Genomic DNA, 23,739 nt, shown 5'->3' with positions numbered 1-23,739 from the left:
AAGGCAGAGAAGAGGTCTCTAAATCTGAGGAAAATAGTAGCATCTCAAATGCTTTTTTATCCGTGTTATGTCAGCATATACCTCAGCTCCAAGCTTAAAATGAGGTGTTTCTTTCAATTTTTGAGGGAAGAGGTAAGAGAAAGATTTGTAGGTTCTAAGAGTACTTTATATACAGATTTTTATTTTTTTATTAACAGCTGTTATTTCATAGGTATTTGATCAAGGTGTGAAAATGTGTTTATCTTTCTCTTGCAGATTTAATTGATTGTTTGTCAGTGGAAAATGTAACCTTTCAGTGATAATGGTATTCATGCAGTTTAGGTAAAATACAGATAGTAACCCATCAGATGGATATATAGTATGTGGTTTGTGTATTATAAGCGCACGGCAGCATTTTATATAGCTGGATACAACTGGGTAAGCAGTACTTAAGTTATATGGAGAAGAGATGTCCTTATCTTTTAAACTGGATCTATAGTCTTTTGATGTCGATACGTGCATTACAAACAGTTTGTAGGAGTTGAAATGCGTGGGAAGCTAGCAGACATTATTATTGACAAAGCAGTAGTGAAAGATACTATTGAAATAACGATACCTTAGTTATGAATGTCTTTTTCCACGTTCTGCCTTAACGTCTTCAAGAACTCAAGATGCCCTTCTTCCACCAGAAAACCGGTGTCTGCTGTTTAAGGTGCTAAATAAGGTGGGGTTTGTGTAGGACGGGGACTTTCAACCGGAAGGCTTCTGCAATTTATGCCTGAGGGCAAAAGTCCCTTCTGGAGCCCATAGGCAGTAACACCTATTAGTTATTGGGCAGCTGTCACCTTGGTAAATCAGCAGCCGGTCTGTATTTCTCTACACTTAGTAGAATGGGAATAGTGACAACTTTTTCTCTGAAAGGCGTCATGTTTTACTTCCCATAGCAAATGCAGGAGGAAATCTGTACGTGCCTTTCTAAAGCACTTAGTCACCATTCAGTTCAGTGCTTTTGCAGGCAGAGGAATGGGACTTCTGCTCTACTGAATTACTGTGCTTGTAATGAAAATGGATAACTCTTTTACAAAACTGTTTTCTCTTTTGTGTTCTCAGTATGAATCTTCAATCTGCATAGTTTATAATGGTTTCTTCACTTCCACATAGCTGTCTTTTCATAGCAGTAGTTACAGCCACCGCTGGTTAATGTGGGGTCTTTGAAGAGTCGCTATTTCTTCATTCTTTGGAGACTGTCCCTACCTATTTTCTTTAGATTTTCCTGCTGCAATGATGAATGCTCAGAGAACACTCTTACTGCAGTTAATGAAATGCAGACATTTCAACAGCTGAAGGTCTCTTGAGGTTTTTATCTAAGCACACAAAATACAGGTGGTCTCTGTGTTATTTTATTTCTCCCCTTTTTGAACCAACAGTTCACCTTGTTGGCAGTTGCGTATGTTTGGACAAAGCCTTAAAATTGAACACAATTTCTTAGGAGAATTTTTCTTGGTGATGAAGTATTGAATAAAATACATTTGAATGTCAATCTTTATTTTTTTTTCTTTAAGGGAAAGAAAAGAGAAGTAATTCCCCGAGTAGTTACTTTTTCAAATTATCTTTGAAGTCTTACCGGTGTACACCACTAGAGGGTAGTGCTCATTGACAGATTATTACTGGTTTGCTTGTAATGCTGGCCAACAGTGTGGCTTTAATGGCTTATGTCACAACCTATAGAGTTAACGACTTTTTCTTTGCTAATTATGTATTTTTTAAAGACTTCATGTATTTGGGAGTTTTGGTTTTTTCTTTAGTAGTATACATCTCAATATCTTGGAAAAATCAAATAGAAAATGTGAATCAGTTCTAAAATAGTTTTTCTTAAACCACTCTTCAGCAGTATTTTAATACTTTTCCAAGATACACAGCGTAACTACCACCACTAGCATGGCGTAGCTGTACTGTGAGTGAGAATTACCTTTGTTCACTTTGCATAGAGAAGAAGTAGGATTTGGTTTGTAGTATTTGGTTCATAGTATCTGGCAAGTGGAGCGTTAGTCCTGAAACTGCTAGTGTTGTTCTGCCTGCCTTTCATCTTTCCTATTTGATTCATCTATTTTAATTTTTTCTTGTAAAACAAAATCCTTGTAAAAAGGATTTTAGGCCAAGAGTGCCTATGTATCTGTAATCCTTAATACAGTGTGTGACTAAGTCAGTTGGATTTTTTGGGTAATGATCACAGGGAAAACTGTGGAAATGTAATTATTAATGTATTTGTATAAACATAGTACTGGGGGGATGGGATTACCCCAGCTCTCTGAGGACCTGTATTTACAGCAAATATTTTTCAAAACAGAAATGAATTGACAGGAAAAACTACTTCAGTAAACCAGTTTGGCTTTACAGGTTCAAATCAAAACAGAATCATTAGGATTTTTAATAAATTAGATGTAACGATATTACTTAATATTTTTACAATTATGGTATTGTTCTCTCCTGCCGCTTGTTTTAATATATGCATATTTGAGATGTTTTCTTATTCTGCTTGATAAAATAAATTTTTCTTGGAAAATTATATTTTCAAAACATGCTGATTTATGTATATGCAGATTTTCTTATCTCATTATAAAGAATTATAAAAACTCCTTTTTTTTTTATTTTCTAGTTGGTCGAATTATGTTTCAGCTCTTCTCAGACATATGTCCGAAGACTTGCAAAAACTTCCTTTGCCTGTGCTCGGGTAAGTAGCATGCTTATATTTAAGATTTTTAATGTTTCTTACAATTATTCTTTGTTTATGCAAGTATAAACCACAGCATAATAATCGTGCTGATCATATTTTTCTGGTAAAAACAAAGCTGAGACTTGTTAGCACTGAGCAGGACTTGATGATCTTAAAGGTCTTTTCCAATCTAAATGATGCTATGAGTAATGCATTGCAGGAAATAGTGTTGTATTCTATAACTGTGACTGAGTTAGAGTAGTGGAGATAATACACGATTACAGAATGCAAAACTATTAATTTAGGGGCAAAAAAAAAAAGGTTTTGTTCCATAATGTGGGGCTCCTGCAGGTAGAAGGGATTGACAAGGCTGAGACTATGGTAGAATTACTGATCGCTCAAGTTACACAAATGTGATAAAGGCATGCAATTCTTGAGGATTTGTCATAGCTTTAGGATTTATCAGGAGAGACTTTAAGTATTAATGTCACTGCACAGTATAATGGTGACATTTGACTTGGGACACTACATGAAGTTTTGAATATATTTAAATTTTTTCATACATAAAATTTTGATTATATATAATTTTGAGTGTGTTTCAGGTGTATAGAAGTGCTACACACAGATCAGAGGACAGGAGTGTCTATCAAATCTGAGAAGACTTTTTCATTTTTAGCTAAATGAAGGACTAAAAGGGAATATGATGGTCCCTTAGAAATCCTGGGATTGTTTGGTGGGAAAGAGGAGAGAAGAGATTTGTGAAATCAAAGGGACCGCATTGGCAGAAGAACATCTGGGTATAATGTAGCACCCTCCAACCCATTTTTTTAAGCAGGACTTAACTTTTTAAAAATGATAGAGTTGTTTAGGTTGGAAAAGACTGTAAAGATCATCAAGTCCGACTGTTAACCTAACACTGCCAAGTCCACCACTAAGCCAAGTCCCTAAGCGCCTCATCCACATGTCTTTTAAATACTTCCAGGGATGGTGACTCAACCACCTCTCTGGGCAGCCCCTTCCAATGCTTCACCACTCTCTCAGTAAAGCAATTTTTCCTAATATCCAGTCTAAACCTCCCCTGGCACAACTTGAGGCCGTTTCCTCTTGTCCCGTCGCTTGTCACTTGGGAGAAGAGACCAACACCCACCTCTCTGCAACCCCCTTTCAGGTAATTGTAGAGAGCGATGAGGTCTCCCCTCAGCCTCCTCTTCTCCAGACTGAACAACCCCAGCTCCCTCAGCTGCTCCTCATCAGACTTGTGCTCCAGACCCCTCACCAGCTTTGTCGCCCTTCTCTGGACACACTCCAGCACCTCAATGTCCTTCTTGTAGTGAGGGGCCCAAAACTGAACACAGGATTCGAGTTGTGGCCTCACCAGCATTGAGTACAGGGGCACGATCACCTCCCTACTCCTGCTGGCCACACCATTTCTGATACAGGCCAGGATGCCGTTGGCCTTCTTGGCCACCTGGGCACACTGCTGGCTCATCTTCAGCCGGCTGTCGACCAACACCCCCAGGTCCTTTTCTGCAGGACAGCTTTCCAGCCACTCGTCCCTAAGCCTGTAGTGTTGCCTGGGGTTGTTGTGACCCAAGTGTAGGACTTGGCCTAAAAAAATGGTTTCTAATGACTTGGAAGAGTAAGGGTAGTAAGGGTTTGGTGGGTTTTTTTGGTCTGCACTGTTCCTTAGGGATTTTTCAGCTGTAAGTTGGAGATTAATCTTGATTAGGTTATTACAGGTATTGGCGTATGTTATTTATGCGAAGAATGCATTCTGTGTCTCTTGGTGTGATCTCCTGGTCTTTTATACCTGAATGCTCAGCCACTTGCAATATATCTTGAATTAGCTCCACCAGTGAAGCCTCTACCTTGTATATGAAATAACTCTTTTTCCAAATCATTAAAATGCTCCAGCAAGACTTTCTAGGCAGCATTTTAACTTCTGGCTTTAGTGAACGGCTTTTAGTGAACTGGTTATGTGAAACAAATTTGTTGATAACCTTATGCGTTAACTTAAAGTTCATCTTGTCAGAGCTCAAATCCCGGAATAGATAATCTCTGTGAAGCTTTCTGTTCTAGATAATCTCTGTGAAGCTTTAAAAGAGCTTTATAATACTATGAACTTGTGGAAGGTACAGTACATACCTCATTTTTTTGAGGTCGCTGTGGTGATGCCCCCTCTTCTTACTCTTTCTGATTTTTTTTTTTATCACTATCACTTACGCTTATTAAAGAGATACCTAAGGAGAGACTGCGAATGGGAAGGAATGGTACAACTAGCATAGAAAATTGGAAACTCTGAAGTTTGTCTTAATCAGAATAGGTGGTTACAAAAGATAAGAAATAAAATGCAGTAGCAGACTGAATAGTGTAATGTCTGAGCCTCATGTTCTGTAGCTCTGAAGGATCGTTTAAATACTTACAGCAGCTTTGCTAGAAAAATGTTAGGTGGGGATGAAGGAAGGAAAAGGTGTTGGAGATGATGAGGAATGAAACAAACAAGCAGAAGGAGGAACAACTTTATTAAAAAAAAAAAGTCTGACTACTTTGTATTGCATCCCTGTTTGAATTCTGTTCTACAGCTGGCTGTACAGATTTCATTGATGTCTTCAGGTGGAACCTGTCTTTAATGGGAAGAACATTTGAAAGTAGGCACAAAGTTAGGAGGTCTGCTCTTGAGATCAGACTCGCAGACTTAAAAGCTACCCGAAACATTTGTTTTGTTCTTGCAAATTGTGTTTGCTACTGCGGGCTCATAGGATAGGACGATGATTTCGCAGATATCTTTACAAATTTGCTAATAAACACATAATAATTAAATTCTGTGGGGGAGAGAAAAGCATATAGAAGAACCCGAAGTAATTTAATTTCTTTTGGTGAATGTCATGTTTAAAAGAATTAAGTTACATTTATTTCTTTTGCTGGTAGAAGCCATCTCTTTTCTGCCGTGGTGGTTCTCAAACTTGAACTGAGGATGGCTGAACTTGGAGGCTAGGGTCGCCTGGCTAACATTAATTCTTTTCTTGTTTGCACCAATTACATCTGTGTTGCTGTTCCATGCACCTGAGGTTTTTTTCCTGTCAACTGTTCTGTCTGCCTTTCTGCTTCTCCTTGACAAGTTCTTCCAATGCACTTGTTACTACTAGTTTATCTGCATTATGCATGCCATTTTCTCTGCCCTCCTGTCTTGTACTGTCAGAACCTCGATTGTTTCAGCAGCTAAACTGAACACTCTACACTAGGATGCTGTCTGCTGCATGGTACCATGGATGAGAACTGTGGCCAGGAGCGGCAAGCCAGGCTTAGGGTCATCCACACTCTTCACAGCAGGATCCAGCAGTTTTCTGGTACACACTTTCTCCCTGTCCCCATGGACTGATGTAGCATTCTGGTTGGGCTTCTACTTCTGTGTTTGCCTAGATTATGTTAGAGGACCTACAAAGCCTGTCTTCAGAAGAGCAGTGGTTCTGTGATGGGAGGTAAAGGTGTACTAGTAAGATCGCATTGACCTCTTGCAACCAGAACTGAGATGTGAAGGGTTGCTTTAAATTTTTAGAGTTGTGAGCTGCTACACCATCTTCAGAGACCAAAGAAGTTATTTGCCTCCAGAAGTCAGGCTCCCCTGACTCCTGCCACTTTTCATAGTAAGATCCATTGGTAGAACTTCAGTTACCATAGAATTGTGAGTTCCTATTGGGTATATCTTTTGTCCTTATCTTTTGGTCTTTGCAAGAAATCTTTGAATCACTGGAGGTTTACTCAATACAGCATCACTTTCTGGCGCTGACATCTTCTTGTAGCCATATGTGAGGTCTGTGCTCATCTAAGGAGGTATATACCTGTATAATCCTGAGAGGTGATGCTATCCCATTCTGGACCAGTCTACATAATGGAATATCTTAGCAGCAGACTGTTAGCATTGTACACTTCTGTACTACATAAATCCAGGATTCTGCATGCTAGGTCAATCCAGCATGTTCTTTTTCCTTAGACATGTATGGATACCCACCTGCATTGTAGCTGATGAAGGCCTCACAGATGCAGAGTACCATGTGTCCTCACTTACGCTGTTACAGACCTCACAGTAACTTGATTTTGGCTGTGCACTTCCATTGTGTCATTGTGAAGAGTGGTTTCCCTTGTCTCAAGGCAAGGTGACATGCCCTGAGAGAAAGACTGGAGACCACTGTTTGAAATGCTGTGCCCGTCATCATGCCTGCTGCTCCCTCCATAATCTCTGTGAGGCAAGCCAGGATGTTTTTGTCAGAAACAGGCAGAGGAGGACAGGGTGATTCTGGCAGCCTTCCTGCAGCCTGACACTGTTGTCAGAAATAGACCTGGCTACTGTGAAAGAACACTGTCTGCCTTGACAGCAAGAGGCCCCTTGCATTTAAATTAAATCATCTGGACTTGGAAACTGGCATTTGCAGGTCCTTCAGTCAGTCCACCTGTTGAATAAGCATAAGACCATCTGCTCTTTGGCGATTTGTCAGGAACTTCCCTTCTCAATCTCAAACGGAGACCACAATTGGGTACCTAATTCAAAATATCTCAGATTGGGTTGGCAGTGCAGGGTGTTAATAGGGCATGAGAGCCATGTTTACCTGCCAAAGGGAGAAGGGCACGTTGATAAAGGCCCTTGTGTTGTGTCCTCCTCAGCTAATGGGTTACCCCTTGCAATCACCATGTAAGTTCTCTTCCACCATCCCGTTTCTAAGTGATTTGCAGCACGTGGAAAGGACTGCTTAGGCAGGAATGGTGCGAGTAGATGGGGCTCAAAGACAATTTTTTCTTTTTCAGCCACAATTCAGGCATATTTAGGGCAAAAAGAATAAGGCTAGTATTTGGCCATAAATAAAAACAGAAGCCCCGCTGGTGGGCTTTGTACTGGCTGTTGCGGAAAAGTGTCTGAGCTTAGGGAGGTGCTGCAACTCTTAACCAGTGGAACAACTGGTCTCTGTGTTTAACCTGACTGGGAGTCCAAGGTTTGGTTTTGACAATCAGAGTGACATAGCACAGCTTTTGCAGGAACTTAGCCCTCCACCATTTGGCCAGCAGCTTAAGTGCATTGTCTAAAGTGTCTGTGGCTTATGGAGAAGTAGTTGAGTTATATGACTTTGCCCACAGTTGTATTGTACATGGAAGGAAGTGAACGTCACAAGTATTGCCGTTTATTATGATAGGGACTATGCTGTCTTGGTGATACCGTAAAGGAGAGTGCAAAAGGGACTACAACTTCTGGCCATGACGTAAAGCTCATGTCTCACCTTAATGTACCAGCTCAAGTGCAGTGCAGGATCTCATTCTGCATAGGGATTATCCATAGCCTGAGGGACATGCTGAAACATGACCAAAAATGTAGGTGGATATTCCTTGGTATTGATTGAGGCAGTGTTTCCAAACATGTAGCAAAGAGCGGCATGTTTTGGGGGGAAAGGGTGTGTGTCCATCCCTGTAATAAATAGCTTTTCTTGGGTAACTTCTGTGGAAAATAAAAATGGGGTAGGAGAAGGCATGGGTTATGGGTATGGAGAGTCAGGGTAACGGAAAAGAAGTTACATTCTCCAAGTGAAGGCTTCTACATGTACGATTAACAGCAATGCCATGAGTGGTTCTTGTGCCACAAACTGCTCTTTGGTCTCATCCTGGCAGCAATGGGTTGTTTGGAATGGTAAATTTGGGGCGATTTGGCCATCAGTTAATTTTGGATGGAGGAACAATAGATCGCAAAAGGGGAATGTTGGCTCTGGGTAACAAGTGCACATACACATCTGAGGGCACTACATGGTACAGAACATACTGGTTAAATGTCCCCTGACTGTCAAATGCCTGTTCCATAACCAGTGGTGGGATGAAACTGAATGTTGGGTTATTTGTCCTGTCTCATTAGAGAGTATCTCCTGCACATATAGTTTACATGGGATTTTAGCTGTTGCACAGGTTATAATATACCTACTACTCTTAATTGCCATGTTCTGCCTGCTCCCCTCTTCTTGGAAGCTGAAGTCAGTGTCTCTTGTATGTTCCCTGACTGGACCAGTATAAATTCCTCATGAATCTACTACGTCGGACCTCTGTCCTCCCAGTCATAGTACCCTCATCCATGTGCCCAGTGCAGTTTTTCTTCTGAATTTTTGAAGAAGTGTTAATGAAGCTTGAGGTTCTGGCATGTCTTTCTCAAAACATCACCAGTAGGCTTGAACTACAGCTGCACCGGGAGTCTACTGAGTGCCACTTCTTAGGGAGTCTCAGGCTCAGAAAGGATTAACAAGTACCGTGGCCTGGCTTGGCTTCTGCTGCTGGGTAAGAAGGGCCCTGTTACCAGTTCAGGGTTTGGGGGATTTTTTTTTTTTTTTTTTGGACCCCTGTTATGATTCTCATTCAGTTTGTCCTGGAATGGTTCTTGTATACACAATTTTGTTCCCCTGTTCCATCAGTCTTTTCGGAAATGGGAGTCTGTTTTGCACAAGTTTCATACTGAGATGGTGAGGGTTGGTGCCAGGCATATTGGCATTAAGGGGTGCCCTGACGCTGTGCATGGATTAGTGAATATGTGACATATGCTTGGAGTAGCTCAATCCCATTTTTCCAAGAGTGGATTGCATTGAAACTGAGTTGAAGCCTGTTCTGAGCTCAGACTTCTGTTCTGGGATTCATTTGGTGCATCCGGATGCACAAGTGGTTTGAAGAGGACTCCAGTGTAAGCTTCAGCTGACATAGCAGTGTAGCTATAACCACAGAAAAGAGTTAATTGTCATTATTATGAACTCTTGTTTTCTTTGGAGTGGATTGCTAATAAGTACACCCCTTCTTGGGAGGGGAGGAAATTTTTTTTAAGACGACACCTGACTTTCACTTGAGTCCCCTTGTAAATGGGTCCCTCCTGCTATTAACGGGCAGTGAAAAGGCAACAGGTAGGACTGTGTTGTCTTTTGTAGTTGTGCTATTCTGATGGCTGGCTTATATCTGTTAGCACTAGGGAGGTAAAACCCTTGGAATTTGTTCAGTGACAATCTGTAGATTCTTTTTGTTTAACTTTCTTGCAGGTGAAAAAGGAATTGGCAAAACAACTGGAAAGAAGCTGTGTTACAAAGGCACTACGTTCCATCGTGTGGTTAAAAACTTCATGATTCAGGGTGGGGACTTCAGCGAAGGTAAAATACGCTTTTAAAACTGAAGTGGTTTAAGTGGAACAGAAATGTTATAACTTATATGGTTATAATGTAACTTTAGAAAATGCCGTGGAAGCGTTACAATGCCATAAAAATATTTCATTTCCTATGAAGTATAGCATAGATCACCCATCTCTTTGTTAATCTTTGAAATTCTAAAGTGTTTCAACTGAAGTAATATTTATTTAGAAAATGTGTTAAGGAGGAAAAAAAAACCCTTGCTGGAGTTAACACCTATCTTATTAAAACAGAATTCAAATCCAAAATGTAGTCTTACTTCTTTTCACTTTGTCTGCAGTAGAGGCAACACTAGTAATGCTCTATTGATACAGGGACCTAACTGTTTGAATAAGCTTACTTTTTTAAATTATTTTTAGTAAATGAGCTAGACGTGTTTAATGGATAAGTCTCCAAAAGGAGATTTTCCAGGAGTTTCTTTGTTTCCTTTCCTGCAGTATATGTACAACATAATATTTTAGCCTGTTGTCCTTCCCTAAAATATGCTTTTTGGTAAGGTAAGGACGGGTATCTTCTTCACTGTGTCCTGAAATCTTGTACCGGATAAGATGGGCATGGTGAGGGAATGTCTTGTTTTGAGAGTCAAATAGAAGTGCCTTTAAAACTGCTAGCTACTTTCTTATCTCATGCATTCTAGTGGTGTCTCAGCTGCTTTGAGCCGGGCAAGATTGTTGGTCGTACCTACCGATGTGGTTTTGGGTTTTCTTTTTTCCCCCGCTTGCTGTTGTTTTGCTGTCTGCTGTTGCTTTAGCAAATACCAGCGAGGATTAGCCTTTGGAGCCCTGCTTCAGACTTTGTAGTATTCAGAGGCACTAAGGCAATCTTCATACTCAATATTTTCAGTGTCAACGGGTTAATGCACGGCTGTGACTTTTTTTAAATGAAGGAGCTTATGCTCAGATACTAGTAACTGGCCAGAGTATCCTGGTTTGGAATGTGGAATGTTACATACAGCTTTATTCATAAGTGAAACAAAAGGTTTAATTCATGCTTTTTTAATGCGTAGGTAATGGAAAAGGAGGTGAATCTATTTATGGTGGCTATTTTAAAGGTAAGAGGAAATATGTCTTTGCAGATTCTTTATTCAGTTCTGAGATAAAGAAGTCTTGATTCCCATGCTACTTAATGAAAGCAGGTCTACTTATAGATCACCTTTTGCATGAAACTAATGTTGCATGAGAATTATTTGTATATGCATGACTTTCAGATAATTTTTTGGTAATATTTAACTTTTTAACTGACAATTAATTAAGGCTAACATTATTGGTTAAACATGACTTTCAGCATGGAGGTTAGGCAACTTTATTCATGAATAAACTCCTATCTTCCTGCCTAAAACTGTCAACATATTCTTTTGTTTATAGAGAATGTGGTCTTTTGCAAAATGAAAAGGTAAGAGACAAAAGCTCAGTAACACAAATTCAAATTCTGTTCCCTTGTACCCTCCCTAGTATATATATAGACAACTGATACGTCCGTTTGTAGATGGATATCTGTGTTGCTTGGAGAAATGAAGAGTTCTGTGTCTAACCTTTCTGAGGGTTAATGACTTATTCTGAGAAAGCATACTGGCATAATTTCCAGCTCTAAACAGTTATTTTTTTTCTTTAGTTAATGTCCCTTTCCTCCCCTTCCCTATTCAAGGTTTGTACACTTAGTGTTCGTTTCTGAAAGTGTTTGACTTTGTTTATATGCTACACAAGTTATTTTACTTGCAAAGAATTTGTAAATAAATGTACATTTACCTCTTTCTGAAATCTGTTGTTGGAAGGAAAGTGGTGAGTTTATAAAAAGTATTTGTTTAAAGACAATACAATTCTTTCTTGCAAAAAACCCAGGTAGCTACTGTGGTATTCAAAATAAAGGCGCTATATGTATTTGTGTAATAGCCCCTGGTTCTGTATGTTTTACAAGTAGCGCTGCGTGGTTAAGTGCTTGCCATTAAGTTTGTCTTAAACAGAGATGTGGTTAGTTTGGTGTTGGAGTATTACAGCCTTTACTCAAAAGAAAGTCTTGAATAGATCTATTTGCTAAGAAGTTACTAGGATTTGTTTCTAAAGGTGGTGAGCGCCAAACATGGGGCATTGTCTCTTGATATGTAATCTTAAAAATAATGGCTTTGTACACTCAAATTACTGTTTTTTAGCTTTGAAAATGAACGTAGAAGATCTGGTTTTATATTATGCTGTACAACCAGAAGTCCTCTTTAATTCATTGGAATATAAAATGCATGTTTAGTTTAGTCTTAATTGATTTTATACTTAGATTGCAGGAGGAATATGTTCTTTAGTTTCTCATTCAGGTATCTAGGGTTTTTTCCCTTGTATGTTTCGAGACTTCCAGTTTTGAATTGATAGGTGGCTATCTTTTAATGTGCCATACCAGGGAAATGGCTTTTTCTCTAGATCTTTCTACCTGAGGTGCATGCTATGTAAATAACATTATCACGTATGCTAAGTCTTGTTTTAGGATGTCAGTAAGTCTGCCAGCCTTGTTATTATTCAGAAAATGTTGGATTTAAATCCAAGTCTATGAGAATCTAATGTTTATTGAAGACACTAATAATGACTTTAAATTTTTTTCATTAGAAATGTTTGCACTATATCTGAAACTTTTTCTTTAAGAAGGAATGCTTTCTGTCTCATAACTGCTTCTACTGTAACTTTGGAGAGGCTTGTTTAAACTTGGTTTTTGTTTTTTTCCAACCTGTTCATGTTTCTTCAGCAGCAGAAGAATTTCTCCTTATAGCATCCATAAGTTACTAAGAAAATTAGACTTGTGTTCCTTGGCAGGGAAAATCTGACAAACATATTTTTTCTTCAAACAGATGAAAACTTTATTCTCAAACATGACAGAGCGTTCCTTTTGTCAATGGCAAACCGAGGGAAACATACCAATGGTTCCCAATTTTTCATGTGAGTAGATGCAATACGACAGCTGAGCTGTTCTTAAACAGAGAAGCGCTGTTCATGAGAAAGATGGTATTGCTAAATTATCTATAACAATGTTATCCACCTTATTTTAAACAGGGTTGAGTGGGTAGCTGCAGTGTAAGCTATAATAGGAAATGTTAGTTATTGAAGTTTGCTTGTGGCATTCATTTGGATTAGAAGCTGGTACCACATGGATGTTCCTTGTTCCTTGCTTTTTACCCTAAAAATATGGCTTATGCAATAAGTTATTAGTGTCGAGAAAATAGATTCTTCGGCTTTCTGTGTGCACCAACCAAATCTTAACAGATTATCTGCAAATTACAATGTTGAGCATTGTATGCAAAAGGGAGTGAGATCAGGAGGCGATTTGTATGGTTTTGCATGTGCTCTTCGAAATACAGTGATTTATGATTTAGTTGGGGGGGGGCGTGTTTTGGGTCTTTTTTTCGTGAGGAGGATGAGTGGGGGTTTTGTTTGTTGTTTTGGTGGGGTTGGTTTTGTTTTTTGGGTTTTTAAAATTTTTTTTGTTTTGGAGTGTTTGTTCCTGACATGCTTTTCTTCTACATTGCTGCATAGTTCTGTTTACTTGTGCATATACCAACTACTTTGGTACCAACACTATGTAAAATTATGTGCTGATAATCAGATTTTTCCTTCATTACCTTAAAAAAAAAAAAAATCCATCCTAGTGTGGATTCAGCTATGTTCTGTTAAATTGTAGAAAATGCATGACTCTCTACCATCAATAAATACTCAGGTCCAATATGTCAGGGTCTTCTGGTTAAAGTAGTTGTATTCTAGGTTCAGTATTTTTAAACTTGCTGATTTTTTAGGTGATTATTTTTCCTGTTAACACCCTTTTAAAAAGTTGCCTTCTGTTAATGTTTAATAGTTTGTATTTGGAAAGATCTGGATTATAACTTTGGGCTTGTGCTGAGAAGAACTTTGTGAAATAACATGGGTGTTTTCAAAAGTAAATTTTTAGTGTAGTTACTTAACTAGAAAAACTGTTTTTTCTTTGCCATCTTTCTTGGGGGATAAGAATGAATGGCGCTTCACTGTCTTCAGTAAAGGAGTAAATTGTCCTCAAGAATCTTTTTGTTTTCTTTGCCTGAAAAAGATCTTCAGTATGATATGATGAAGTTCAGATAAGAGACATTTTTAGGTCTCTTCCTAAAGAATGCCCTAAAAATGGAAAATTAATAGGAACCTAAGAGGAAGTCTTTCACAGTTACCACTGTTCTGACTTTCCATAGAGATAAAATGTGTCAAAAGCTTGTTTTCTGTTACCTTCAAACCAAATTTTAGATGTTGTGCTTCCTTACAGTAAATCTGAATGGATTTGTGTACACATTTAATATGGAAAACAATCTCTGTATAAAAAAAACCCCTGTGGTTTAATAAGTTCTCTGCAAGATACTGGTTCACTGTTTACTACTTGGTGACTTATCTTTTGGTTCTCTTGTCATAATTTTCCATTTTTAAGCTTATCTGAACAATATATATGAAAACTTAATGATGTCACATCAGTCAAGAAGCTATCATTTGAGGGCTCTAAAGTTTCTTTTCTCTCCTGCCTTTGATTCAGAAGTCATCTTCTTTCCCTTATGCTTAGTAAACTCAACTTACTTGTTCAATTAGATTCAACAGACATAAACACCTTGTCTCTACCCACACACCAAAACAACCTAAGGTTGAGTTAGATGTTAAACTATGATTTACATAGGACAATAAAATTAACAGTATTTAAGAGCAGTTTCATCAAATAGAGAAGTATTTTGAAAGATGCAGATATGTGGCATTTTTTTATAAATGTGAAGAGAAAATGTTAGTTTGGTGGGAATTCAGGCAGAGTAAGATACTTAAACATAATTGTCTCCATGTAAGCTAGATTCGCCTCAGCTGCCTGTAGGAATCTAAAGCCATTTTTAGGGTCCTGGGGTGTCCTACCTGGCCTTCAGCTGCTGGGAGAGAAGGGTGTGGGTGTTCTGAAGGTCTTACGTCTTACCTGCCTGCCCCATGAAGGTTTCTTGGATATCCTGTAGTCTCTTAGATGGCACCGGCTTGCCCTAGAGTCAGACAAGTGAATCAAGGCCACGAGTAAACTTCCAGTATAACCGCTGAGGTTTAGGTTGGCTGCTGACTACGTCTTTAAAGCATGCTGTAATGCTCTAGACTTCTGTGATCTCTTGACTGGGGCTTTTTTCATTTTACTGCATGCAGACATCTAATGCTGATTGAGATGCCATTGGGAACTCCCAAGACAGGGCGTGCAAATATGATGTAGCACCTGCGAGACACCCTGTGCTCCTGGAGCAGCAGCTGGAAGCCAGGCAGGATACAGTCAGGCAGCTCAGGATGCCTGTATGATGGCAACTGAGCGTTCTCCCTAGATCTGACCAGCAGCTGAGATGCCTAGCTCACTTGTGGATGCCTTTACTGTATTCAAGTTTATGCATTTAAGCTGAATCCCACCCTTGGCCTCTGGTACTACAGCTGGTCCTGGGAATGAGTATGTACAATTACAGAATCGGTACGGAAGCCACTGAGGCTGCTTGTAAAGGCAGGTGTGTATGTATGCAGTCAGTTGCAAAGTCAGGTATGTGTTTGATAACTCAATTTACGAATAGGCAAGGATGGATGGTGAAACACATAGTTCAACAATCTGTCTTTTTGTATATTTTTTAATGGTGGGACTTGGTTTCTGCTTCATAACATGGAGAGTTTGAATTTCAAGATTCAAAGCAGGAAACAAGTACTAAAGACTTTAACTAGGTAGTTTCTGACTTAACTTTAAAATGCAAAATATTAAAGCAGTCAGTCTTGCTTGGTGACATTTGTCTGATTACTTTAGGGAATGTACTGTGTATCTATACAGCTTTTCTTTAATAACATGTTTTTCTTTAGTGATATACTTTCAGCTGAAATCAAATGTGTTTCTTACACTCAAAAGAATGCTCAGTTACTCAGTAGCTTATCATTAGGAAAAATGTTCTTCAAATGCGTAACTTGAAAATTGTGTGAAAGGGCAGTCTTCAGTGGCAGTCTAGATTTTTAATGGTTTGAACATGTTTAATTTTATTGATTAGATGTATAGAAAGGGAAATAGTTAATCTCCATCTGAACTTCTTTAGACCTCTGTTTGCATTTTTTTTTTTATAGCTCAGATAACTTCAGGGATGAGAACTCTATATTTCTGTATCATACACATGTCTAATGTAGCAAATAAGGAGTACAAATAAGCTATTTTCTTTTATGTAAGTATTGGTTCAATTAGGGCTAAAATGATAAGATTTCTGACTAACACTTTCGCTTGCTCATCAGAAGTGCTTTCCCTGCTCACCACAGATAAGTGTCATTTGGAATAACTAGTCTGTAGAGAAAATCAGGCAGCAAATCTCTCTTTGACAGACTGCACTAACAAACTGGTCACAACAAGATTGTACGCAATGCTTAAAAATTGTTAAAAGTTGAGCTACAGTGGTCAGTTTCACTTGAAGTGGAAGCTCCAGACTAATCTTAATGTAAACAAGTATCTGACCAATCCTAGAGTATCATCAGCTTTCTTTGATTCATCAGGAATTTCTCTGGTGTGAATGAGTTTGAAGCATTTATAAGCAACAATAGAGAACTGGGCATGGAAAAGACAGTGTAAGTATTGTTAGGAAGCTGCAGTGAGGCCAGTGTAAAAAGAATGAACATAAATTAAAACACTGGTCAAAACTGGCAAGACGCAAAAGTGGAACAAAGAGTCAGAAGTGTATATATATAATGTTAGAAGTGCTGTGTTTAATGCTTGTTGACTAATTTTCCCCACTTCTTGTCTTTTTTCTTACTTGAATAGGAGTAACAGTTGGGTTGAAAGGAGAATGTTTAGCTAAGGCAGGATTGTTTTTCATCCACACGTACTTTAAATAGGCCAAGTCTAGTCACGCATGTGTCTAAGAAACATTTCCTGGTCTGAAGAAATGCATCTTTTTGAAATCCAGCAGAAAGGATACAGAGACTATCCCCTTATAATGTTTGGATTTGTGATATATTGGAATTTCAATTTTCTATACCCAAAGCAATCTGTTGTAGCAGTTTATTGCAGACTCGTGTTGAAGACAGTTGTAAGGTACCAGTTTATAAATTAGCTATTGGTATCTTCAGATAGCACCACTACTTAATTTGCTTCTTTCCTGTGAATAATTTCTTTTAGAGCCATGAGTTATTTAGCAAGTGTTCTAAACACCACCTGAGTGTGTTAATCTTCTTTTAATTGTCCTGTTTCCATGTTGATACTCAGATATGGAATCCCTAGGATGGGGTAGAAGTTGACAGGAACTCTAGAATCATCTTCCTTTTTCTATATACTCCAATATCTGTTTTGAACTGCTGCCAAAAAGATGATGATGATGATTATTAGTTATTGGGGGAGCGCATCTAGAGCATTGGACAAATATAGCTATATAGCTAAAGTCTTTAGGTCCCTGATTTAGAGTCGGGGGGGGGGGGGGGGGGGGGGGAGGGCGGGAAGCTGGATAGTCGGCCTGTTCGTGGATGTTCCAGCTCAGTGGCTGTATTACTTGTAGGGTGATGATGTTCTTGAGCAATGTATTCTGCTTCTCAGTTGAGCTGATCTGATGAAGGTGTCTTGTCTCTTTAGAGCAACTCCATCATGCTTGTGGCCGTACCCAACCTGCTAGTAAGGAAAGTTGCAATACAAAATAAGTGCAGCTCTTGTGAAAATGAGTATATAAAGTACAATAAAATTAATGAGACTCCTGATCCTACAAATGCTTGCATGGGCTTAAATTTGCTTCTATTTTCATACAAAATCTGTCAGGCTACACTTAGTAGACAAATAGAAGTGACTGTGCAGAGTGAAGCATAAAGAAAACAATAGGAGGCAAAAAAAAGTAACCAACCTCTTTGTTGTCATGGGGAAGTTTTGTGTAATAATTTATTGCCTTGTTATTTAGCCATGTAGTTTACTGAGGAATACGTCCTTCTTACACTTTGAAGGGGGGTCCTCGGTTGTGTTCCTTATCAGTTCAAACGCTTGGAGTTCTTGCCTCTGTGTTCAAAAGCTATTTAAAACTTAAGGCTGTTTTGCTATTACTGCTAGATTTGTATTAATTTTTTTCCATATTGAGGGTGTTGTTGGTTTAATGTGTCTCTCGAGCTCTGCTTTCTTGCTCAAAACTAAATAGCTTTTTAAAAATGTTTTAATGTGTGGTGTTATGCCTAGTTACTAAATTCAAACAAACTAACCACTTTGATCTGCAAAATGAAAGATAAAATACATTGTGAGGACTCTTTTTTGTTTTGATTTTACAAATGATTTCTGAATGTTACCAGCTTATTAAAAGTGGTTCATTTCTAAGTCTTTGGTGTTCCAAAACAGGTATTTTCCTAATCAACAGTTACTTTTTTTACTGTGAATGAAATACCTTTGAGCTAATTATTGAACAGTTGACAGTAATATAAAAATCTAAACAATTCAAATGAAAGGGGCTGATGTTGCATTATCTTTGAGCAAAAGTGTGTGATAAGTGCACATACACCAAGCAGGTCCCATTGGCTTGATCAAAGGTTTATGTAAAAACACAGCCTGTGTGAAAGCATTCACAGGATGCTTTTATGTGTAGCAAGTAGTAACAAAGAGATCATTTCAATGCTCGGATATGCGGAGACATAATTAAGAACTAATAGTTTCTTTTGGGAGAAAAAAGATGTGGATAAGCTCAACTGATCATGCAGTTTTAAAACATTGCTGCTGTTCAGAATTATACCAGAGCAAAAGTATGGCATTAGTTGGTGCACATTTTGTCTTTTTTGCATCTGCAATGTGTTTGTTTTTCTAGAATTCTGAACACAAGCCATCTAATAACAATGCACATGTTTTAGAGAAAGCACCTGGTTTTCCTAGTTTTAGAAAATCTCCATAATACAAGGAAGGTGTCAGCTAATTATGAAATGTATGAAGTTGTAGACTTAACACATTTCACCTGTAAATCAAAATGTTTAAGCTATGGTGTGCCATACTATGCAGACTCTACTTAGGACTGGATTCAGGAGAGCATTTGAACACCAGTGTAACTGCAAGCATGTGAATAAACCCATTGAAATCAGTTATTCATCTGCTTAAAGTTGTGCATGTGTTCTAACGCTTTTGCTGGATTGAAACTTAAAGGGGAGCGGGAGGATTCTTCTTCCTACCTGTTTATCTTTGTAGCAGTTTATGCAAGCAGGTTATGTCTATAGGTTTCTTTTTGTTTTTAAGGAGAACTTACTGTAGTTTTCAAAGTACCTTGTATTTGAAAGAAAATTTAGAGCCCTCTTTTAGGCATCCTTGTTCTGCATACAACTTGATTAATATTAATTTTAAACTTGTATTTAATAAAACATAGACTCAGTTTTGTCTGAAAATGTATTACAATTTATTTCTGCCATTTTTGTGTAAAATTTACAGAAACAGTGTTACATCGTGCGCTCCAAAGGTAATGTCTCATTCCTCTAAGGCTGTGTCCTTTCCTTTTCTTCTTTCTGTTTTTATCTATCTTGTTTTTCTGATCATATTGTTATGTGCATTGAATCCTTTGTTAGGACTGAGGTTCTTGGGGGGGTGGGCAATAACATGCTTTTATCAAAAAGATGCTTTTCTCTTCAGCAGTATCTTAAACCAATTTACTTTAAACTTGAGTGAGGAAAGTATTTGTCCTTCTGTAAATAACTTGGATAATAGTATATATTATAAGGCAGATTTTGAATCTTTTAACTTATAAAAGTTCTGTATAGAAATGTTTTAATAAAATATTGTTTTGGGGGAGGAACTCAGCATGACTTCAGGTTTCTATACTGCAAAGGCAGTAAGTAGGTTTTCTCCTGATTAAGTTTTGAAACCAAAGCAAATGTTCAAGGCTTGAAAGGCAGAACATACGCAGAAAACTTTGAAGTGGTATTTTAAAGTGCACGTTGGCAGAATAAATGTTGCGTTACAACCCTAACATTGAGATGAGAAAACTTTCAAAAGCACAATGAGGAGCTGGTTTTCTGCTTCCCAAAGGAAGTCTTTTAAGTCGCCTAACTCCTTGTCACGCATCTGAAAAGTTTTCTTTTTGGATGATGCTTTTCCTTGTGTCTTCATGAACAAGTAAATGAGAAAAATCCTTTCCATTTTATCTATCAAATAGCCAATGTAATGGAAAAAAACCTCTACATGGGTTTTCATGTACCAACTATCCCTTTCTTTGCTTTTTGAGGACTGGTCTAAAGAAAGTACATGCTTAAGTAATTTGCTCAATTGGTCTTCAAGTGCTGCTGCTGTGTGGCAGGAGCACGTTACTACAGCATTCATATCAAGTGTGTCTGAACTTGTTGCTGTTTCTAGCTGATTCTAAGGACTAAGTCTTGTTTATTATTGGTTTCATTGCAGTAACCCACTTATATTTTTTTTTTCACTACTTTAAAACAGCTTTATAATTAAGCCTGCTTAAACACTTTACTTAACAGCAGGTGGTTAATGCAGTTAACTTTTGCTTAAAGAACCTCAAAAGCTCTAAGAATTTTTGTTTGTAGTAATACGCTGTATTAGCAAAGGAAAAAAAACAACACCCCCTACTACTGAGAAATTAAATGTTGTCTTGATAGCATTTCCTTCCCTGTGTTAAACCAAAGAAGTTTTCTGTATTATTTAGTGTTACAAAAGTCTGGTTGGCATTCGGAGCTTAAAAAAAAATCAAGAGTGTAAACACTCCTGATTCACAGTTCCATCAGCATACATTCCAGCACTGCAGTGTTCTGTGACCTAATAGTTCAAAATTTGAGTGAAGATATGTGCTTAAAAAGTAGTATTTTATTATAGCAGTGAAAAACTGACTTCATTGTACCACATCTGTGTTATTGTAAATTTAGATAAAGCATCTGTGATTGATTATTTATTTTGAGAGAGGGGTGCTCATTGGAAGAAATCTAGAAAGCCAAAATAGTGCCTGGGGAGGAGAGAGGAGGAGTGTTTTCAAATATTAAAATAACTTCAAATGCAAATTATCTTGACTTCTATTTTTTTCTCCCCCAATATATAAGATTAATGCAAGTTCTGATGTTCCTTACTGAATTTGTCTGAATAGTAAGGTTCCCTGTGCACCATTAATGCAGGCTTACTTGTAGAAGTGATTTTCTTTCCTTTTTGGAAAAGGATATAGAGACATACCAAGTCATAGCATTATCATCGAAAAGGTGAATCTTAACATATAATTATATACGCACAGCCTTGAATATTCCAATTGGAATTCAACTCAGAAATTTGGCGTAATTCCAAATGCTTTTTAGGATAGTGTACAAAAAGTAATGCAGTTGCAGTCCTCTGTCAGGCTAGAAAAAGCTAAATGTGGGCAGCTGAAAAGTAGGGAGGAAGTCTGCATTTATCACAGGAGTAAACTGTAGGGTAGCACAGAATGGCGGCTTGCCTTGTGCTGCTGTTGCTTTTGGGAAGCCTGTGAGCTTATGAGCTGAAGTGCTATAGTCTTGATGGTTAAAGATCGAAGTATTGCTTTGTATTCTTGGTCAGGCCAATCAAGTAAATGGAGAGTAAGAAAGGGGGGGGGGGGGGGGGCGGGGGGCAGGAGAAGCAAAGAATCACATATGATAACTGTCTTCTTTTTTTAAATAGACTGACTTTAAAGTGACCTTTTAATGTAAGAACGTGACAATTTCAGAAACACTTAAATTCTATTAGTTATCCAATATTTATTGTCAAATTGTACCTTCTCTGTGATTAAAAATGTTAGTGAGTTATATTTGAAATGTGTATTTAAAGACACTTATCTGAAGATTGTTTATTGCATGCATAAATTGATACTTGGTACAACTTTCAAGTATGCATAGTTAGCTAAACTTCAAACAAATTTCATGTAAAAGTTTTAAAAAGGCTGTGTGTATAATCTGAAGTTTTTTTAATTCCATGTATGTAACTGGATTTTTTCACTATTTTTTGTCTTACCTTCACCTCTTTTTTTTTTCTGTGTCATTCTCCTCTTTTACTTCATCTGAATCCCTGATTTTTATTTTTTTTTGCCATCTTACCATCTTGCTGTTTGTCAAACAGAACAACAAAACCTGCTCCTCATCTCGATGGGTAAGAATCCTTTATAGTTTCTCCAATGATGGCTAAAATTTGAAGGTTGTAAGTCTTCACATGTTCTGCTGAAAGTAGACCACAGTAGGGAAACAAACTCTTAATTCTGTGAAAGATTATGCAGTATAACAAGATGGAAAACAAAAGTTTCAGTTCTATAAAAATTTCAAGTTGCAACTTATTTTCTAAAGCTGGTCAAAAACTTGGAAGGTCTTAAACCCTAACATTCATTTCTTTAAAACTGGTTGCTGCCCTCAGTCCATAAATCAGTGAGTTGAAATGTCAAGTTCAGTATATTTGGATAGTACTATTTTTTGTGGCATGTTTTTATCCCCCAAATAGATTAGTTCCTGGAAGTAGAAGCTATGGGGCAAATGGAAGACAGACAGAAATGTGGGATGGTAGAACAAAGCTGGGAATTCCTTAATTATAGCTGTCCCTGCAATGCCAGTGGGAATTTGTATGCTGTTTGTGTAGACCTATAAATGCTGCTTCTCTGGGGAAAACTGCACTTTGTCATCTTTATTTATGGACTCTTGATCTTTCTATTGCACAAAATTTCTAATCCATACTTTATTTTGGAAATTATGATCTATTTCCTCTGCCCATGTAGAAGAGAGTAGAATGACATCAAGTAATTCTCTCAGATAGAACCGGAGTAGACCTTTCTTTCATGTTGTATGAAATCTTAGTGTTGTTGTAAATGTAAAAGTAACAAAAATCTGATTTCTAAGCTTAATACATTTTAAGAGCCAGATGATGCTAGTGAAGCTGAATGTTTCTGTTTGAGAATGACTTTTTAAATCTAAAATTAATTGGAAAATAATTACAGCAACATATAAATGTTTGTACTTCCCAAATATTTTATTTCTGCAGTGTACATGTTGTCTTTGGACTGGTTATTTCTGGTTTTGAAGTAATAGAACAAATAGAAAATCTGAAAACTGATACTGCAAGTAGGCCCTATGCAGATGTACGAGTTATTGACTGTGGGGTGCTTGTTACAAAATCGGCAAAAGATGGTAAGCCTACGTATACCTGAAGTTAATTGAATGTTGACATTGTTTTCAGAAAGTATAAAAATTATGCCAACATCTAGAAATCAGTATGATGAATCTCTAGAATCTTAATTCTTACAAGCCTTTAAAACTTAAAGCTTGGTGTAAGTGAGGCAGGCACAGCAAGGGAAAAGGTTTTCTGACCTAAACCTTTATGCCTTGGAAAACGTATGTCTGCTTCCTATTCTCCTTAATTAATGTTTGAAGTTAATGTGACATACTCAAAAAATGATTAGAGCTTATTTTTCTGAGTTTGAAAAATAAGGACACAAACATAATTCAACTTCAAGAAAAGCTTTTGTTCAGTTTCCAAAAGTTTATTTTAAGATCATGTAAGGTTAATATATGCAGTATGTATAGTCAACGTTATTTTCCTTTGCATGAGAATTCATAGGGAATAAATGATCTTAAATATATGTTTAGGTAGTTGCTGTAAAGTAGTGGAGTTTTCTACTCCACTTTTGACCTTCCTTAAAGGATAACGTGGTTATTATGTCCTTTAGAGAAAGTCAAGAGGATAGATAATGTAAGAGTATGAGGACGCAGAAAGGAGAGAATGACAGTTTTAGAAATAAGAAATACTCAACTGAGGCTGAGACTAACTATTTCTTAATTTTTTTTTGTAACCTGTGCATTGCTTTCTAAAGAAACTAAATATTTTTTTACTATAAGTGGTCTTTGCTTATCTGTGTGTTCTATTCTAACCCAAAGGTGTTGGGTTATAACCAACACCTAAACCTAACCT

General features: G+C 37.7%; 1 protein-coding gene across 2 annotated transcripts in view; it reads left to right on the top strand.

The window, feature by feature from the left end:
• The window catches only part of NKTR (natural killer cell triggering receptor), a 42,269-nt gene that overhangs the window by 5,746 nt on the left and 12,784 nt on the right, over window positions 1-23,739 (top strand). For both annotated transcript variants that reach the window (XM_059818549.1, XM_059818548.1), the window contains exons 2-7: window positions 2,636-2,710; window positions 9,739-9,846; window positions 10,889-10,933; window positions 12,710-12,797; window positions 21,907-21,936; window positions 22,813-22,958. In XM_059818549.1, coding sequence (XP_059674532.1) covers window positions 2,636-2,710; window positions 9,739-9,846; window positions 10,889-10,933; window positions 12,710-12,797; window positions 21,907-21,936; window positions 22,813-22,958 — 492 coding nt within the window. The remainder of the gene's footprint in view (window positions 1-2,635; window positions 2,711-9,738; window positions 9,847-10,888; window positions 10,934-12,709; window positions 12,798-21,906; window positions 21,937-22,812; window positions 22,959-23,739) is intronic.

Source organism: Gavia stellata, chromosome 6, assembly GCF_030936135.1.
Source record: "Gavia stellata isolate bGavSte3 chromosome 6, bGavSte3.hap2, whole genome shotgun sequence".
NCBI lineage: Eukaryota > Metazoa > Chordata > Aves > Gaviiformes > Gaviidae > Gavia > Gavia stellata.
Note: the sequence above shows the minus strand (reverse complement) of the source record. Positions and strands in the feature narration are given on the sequence as shown.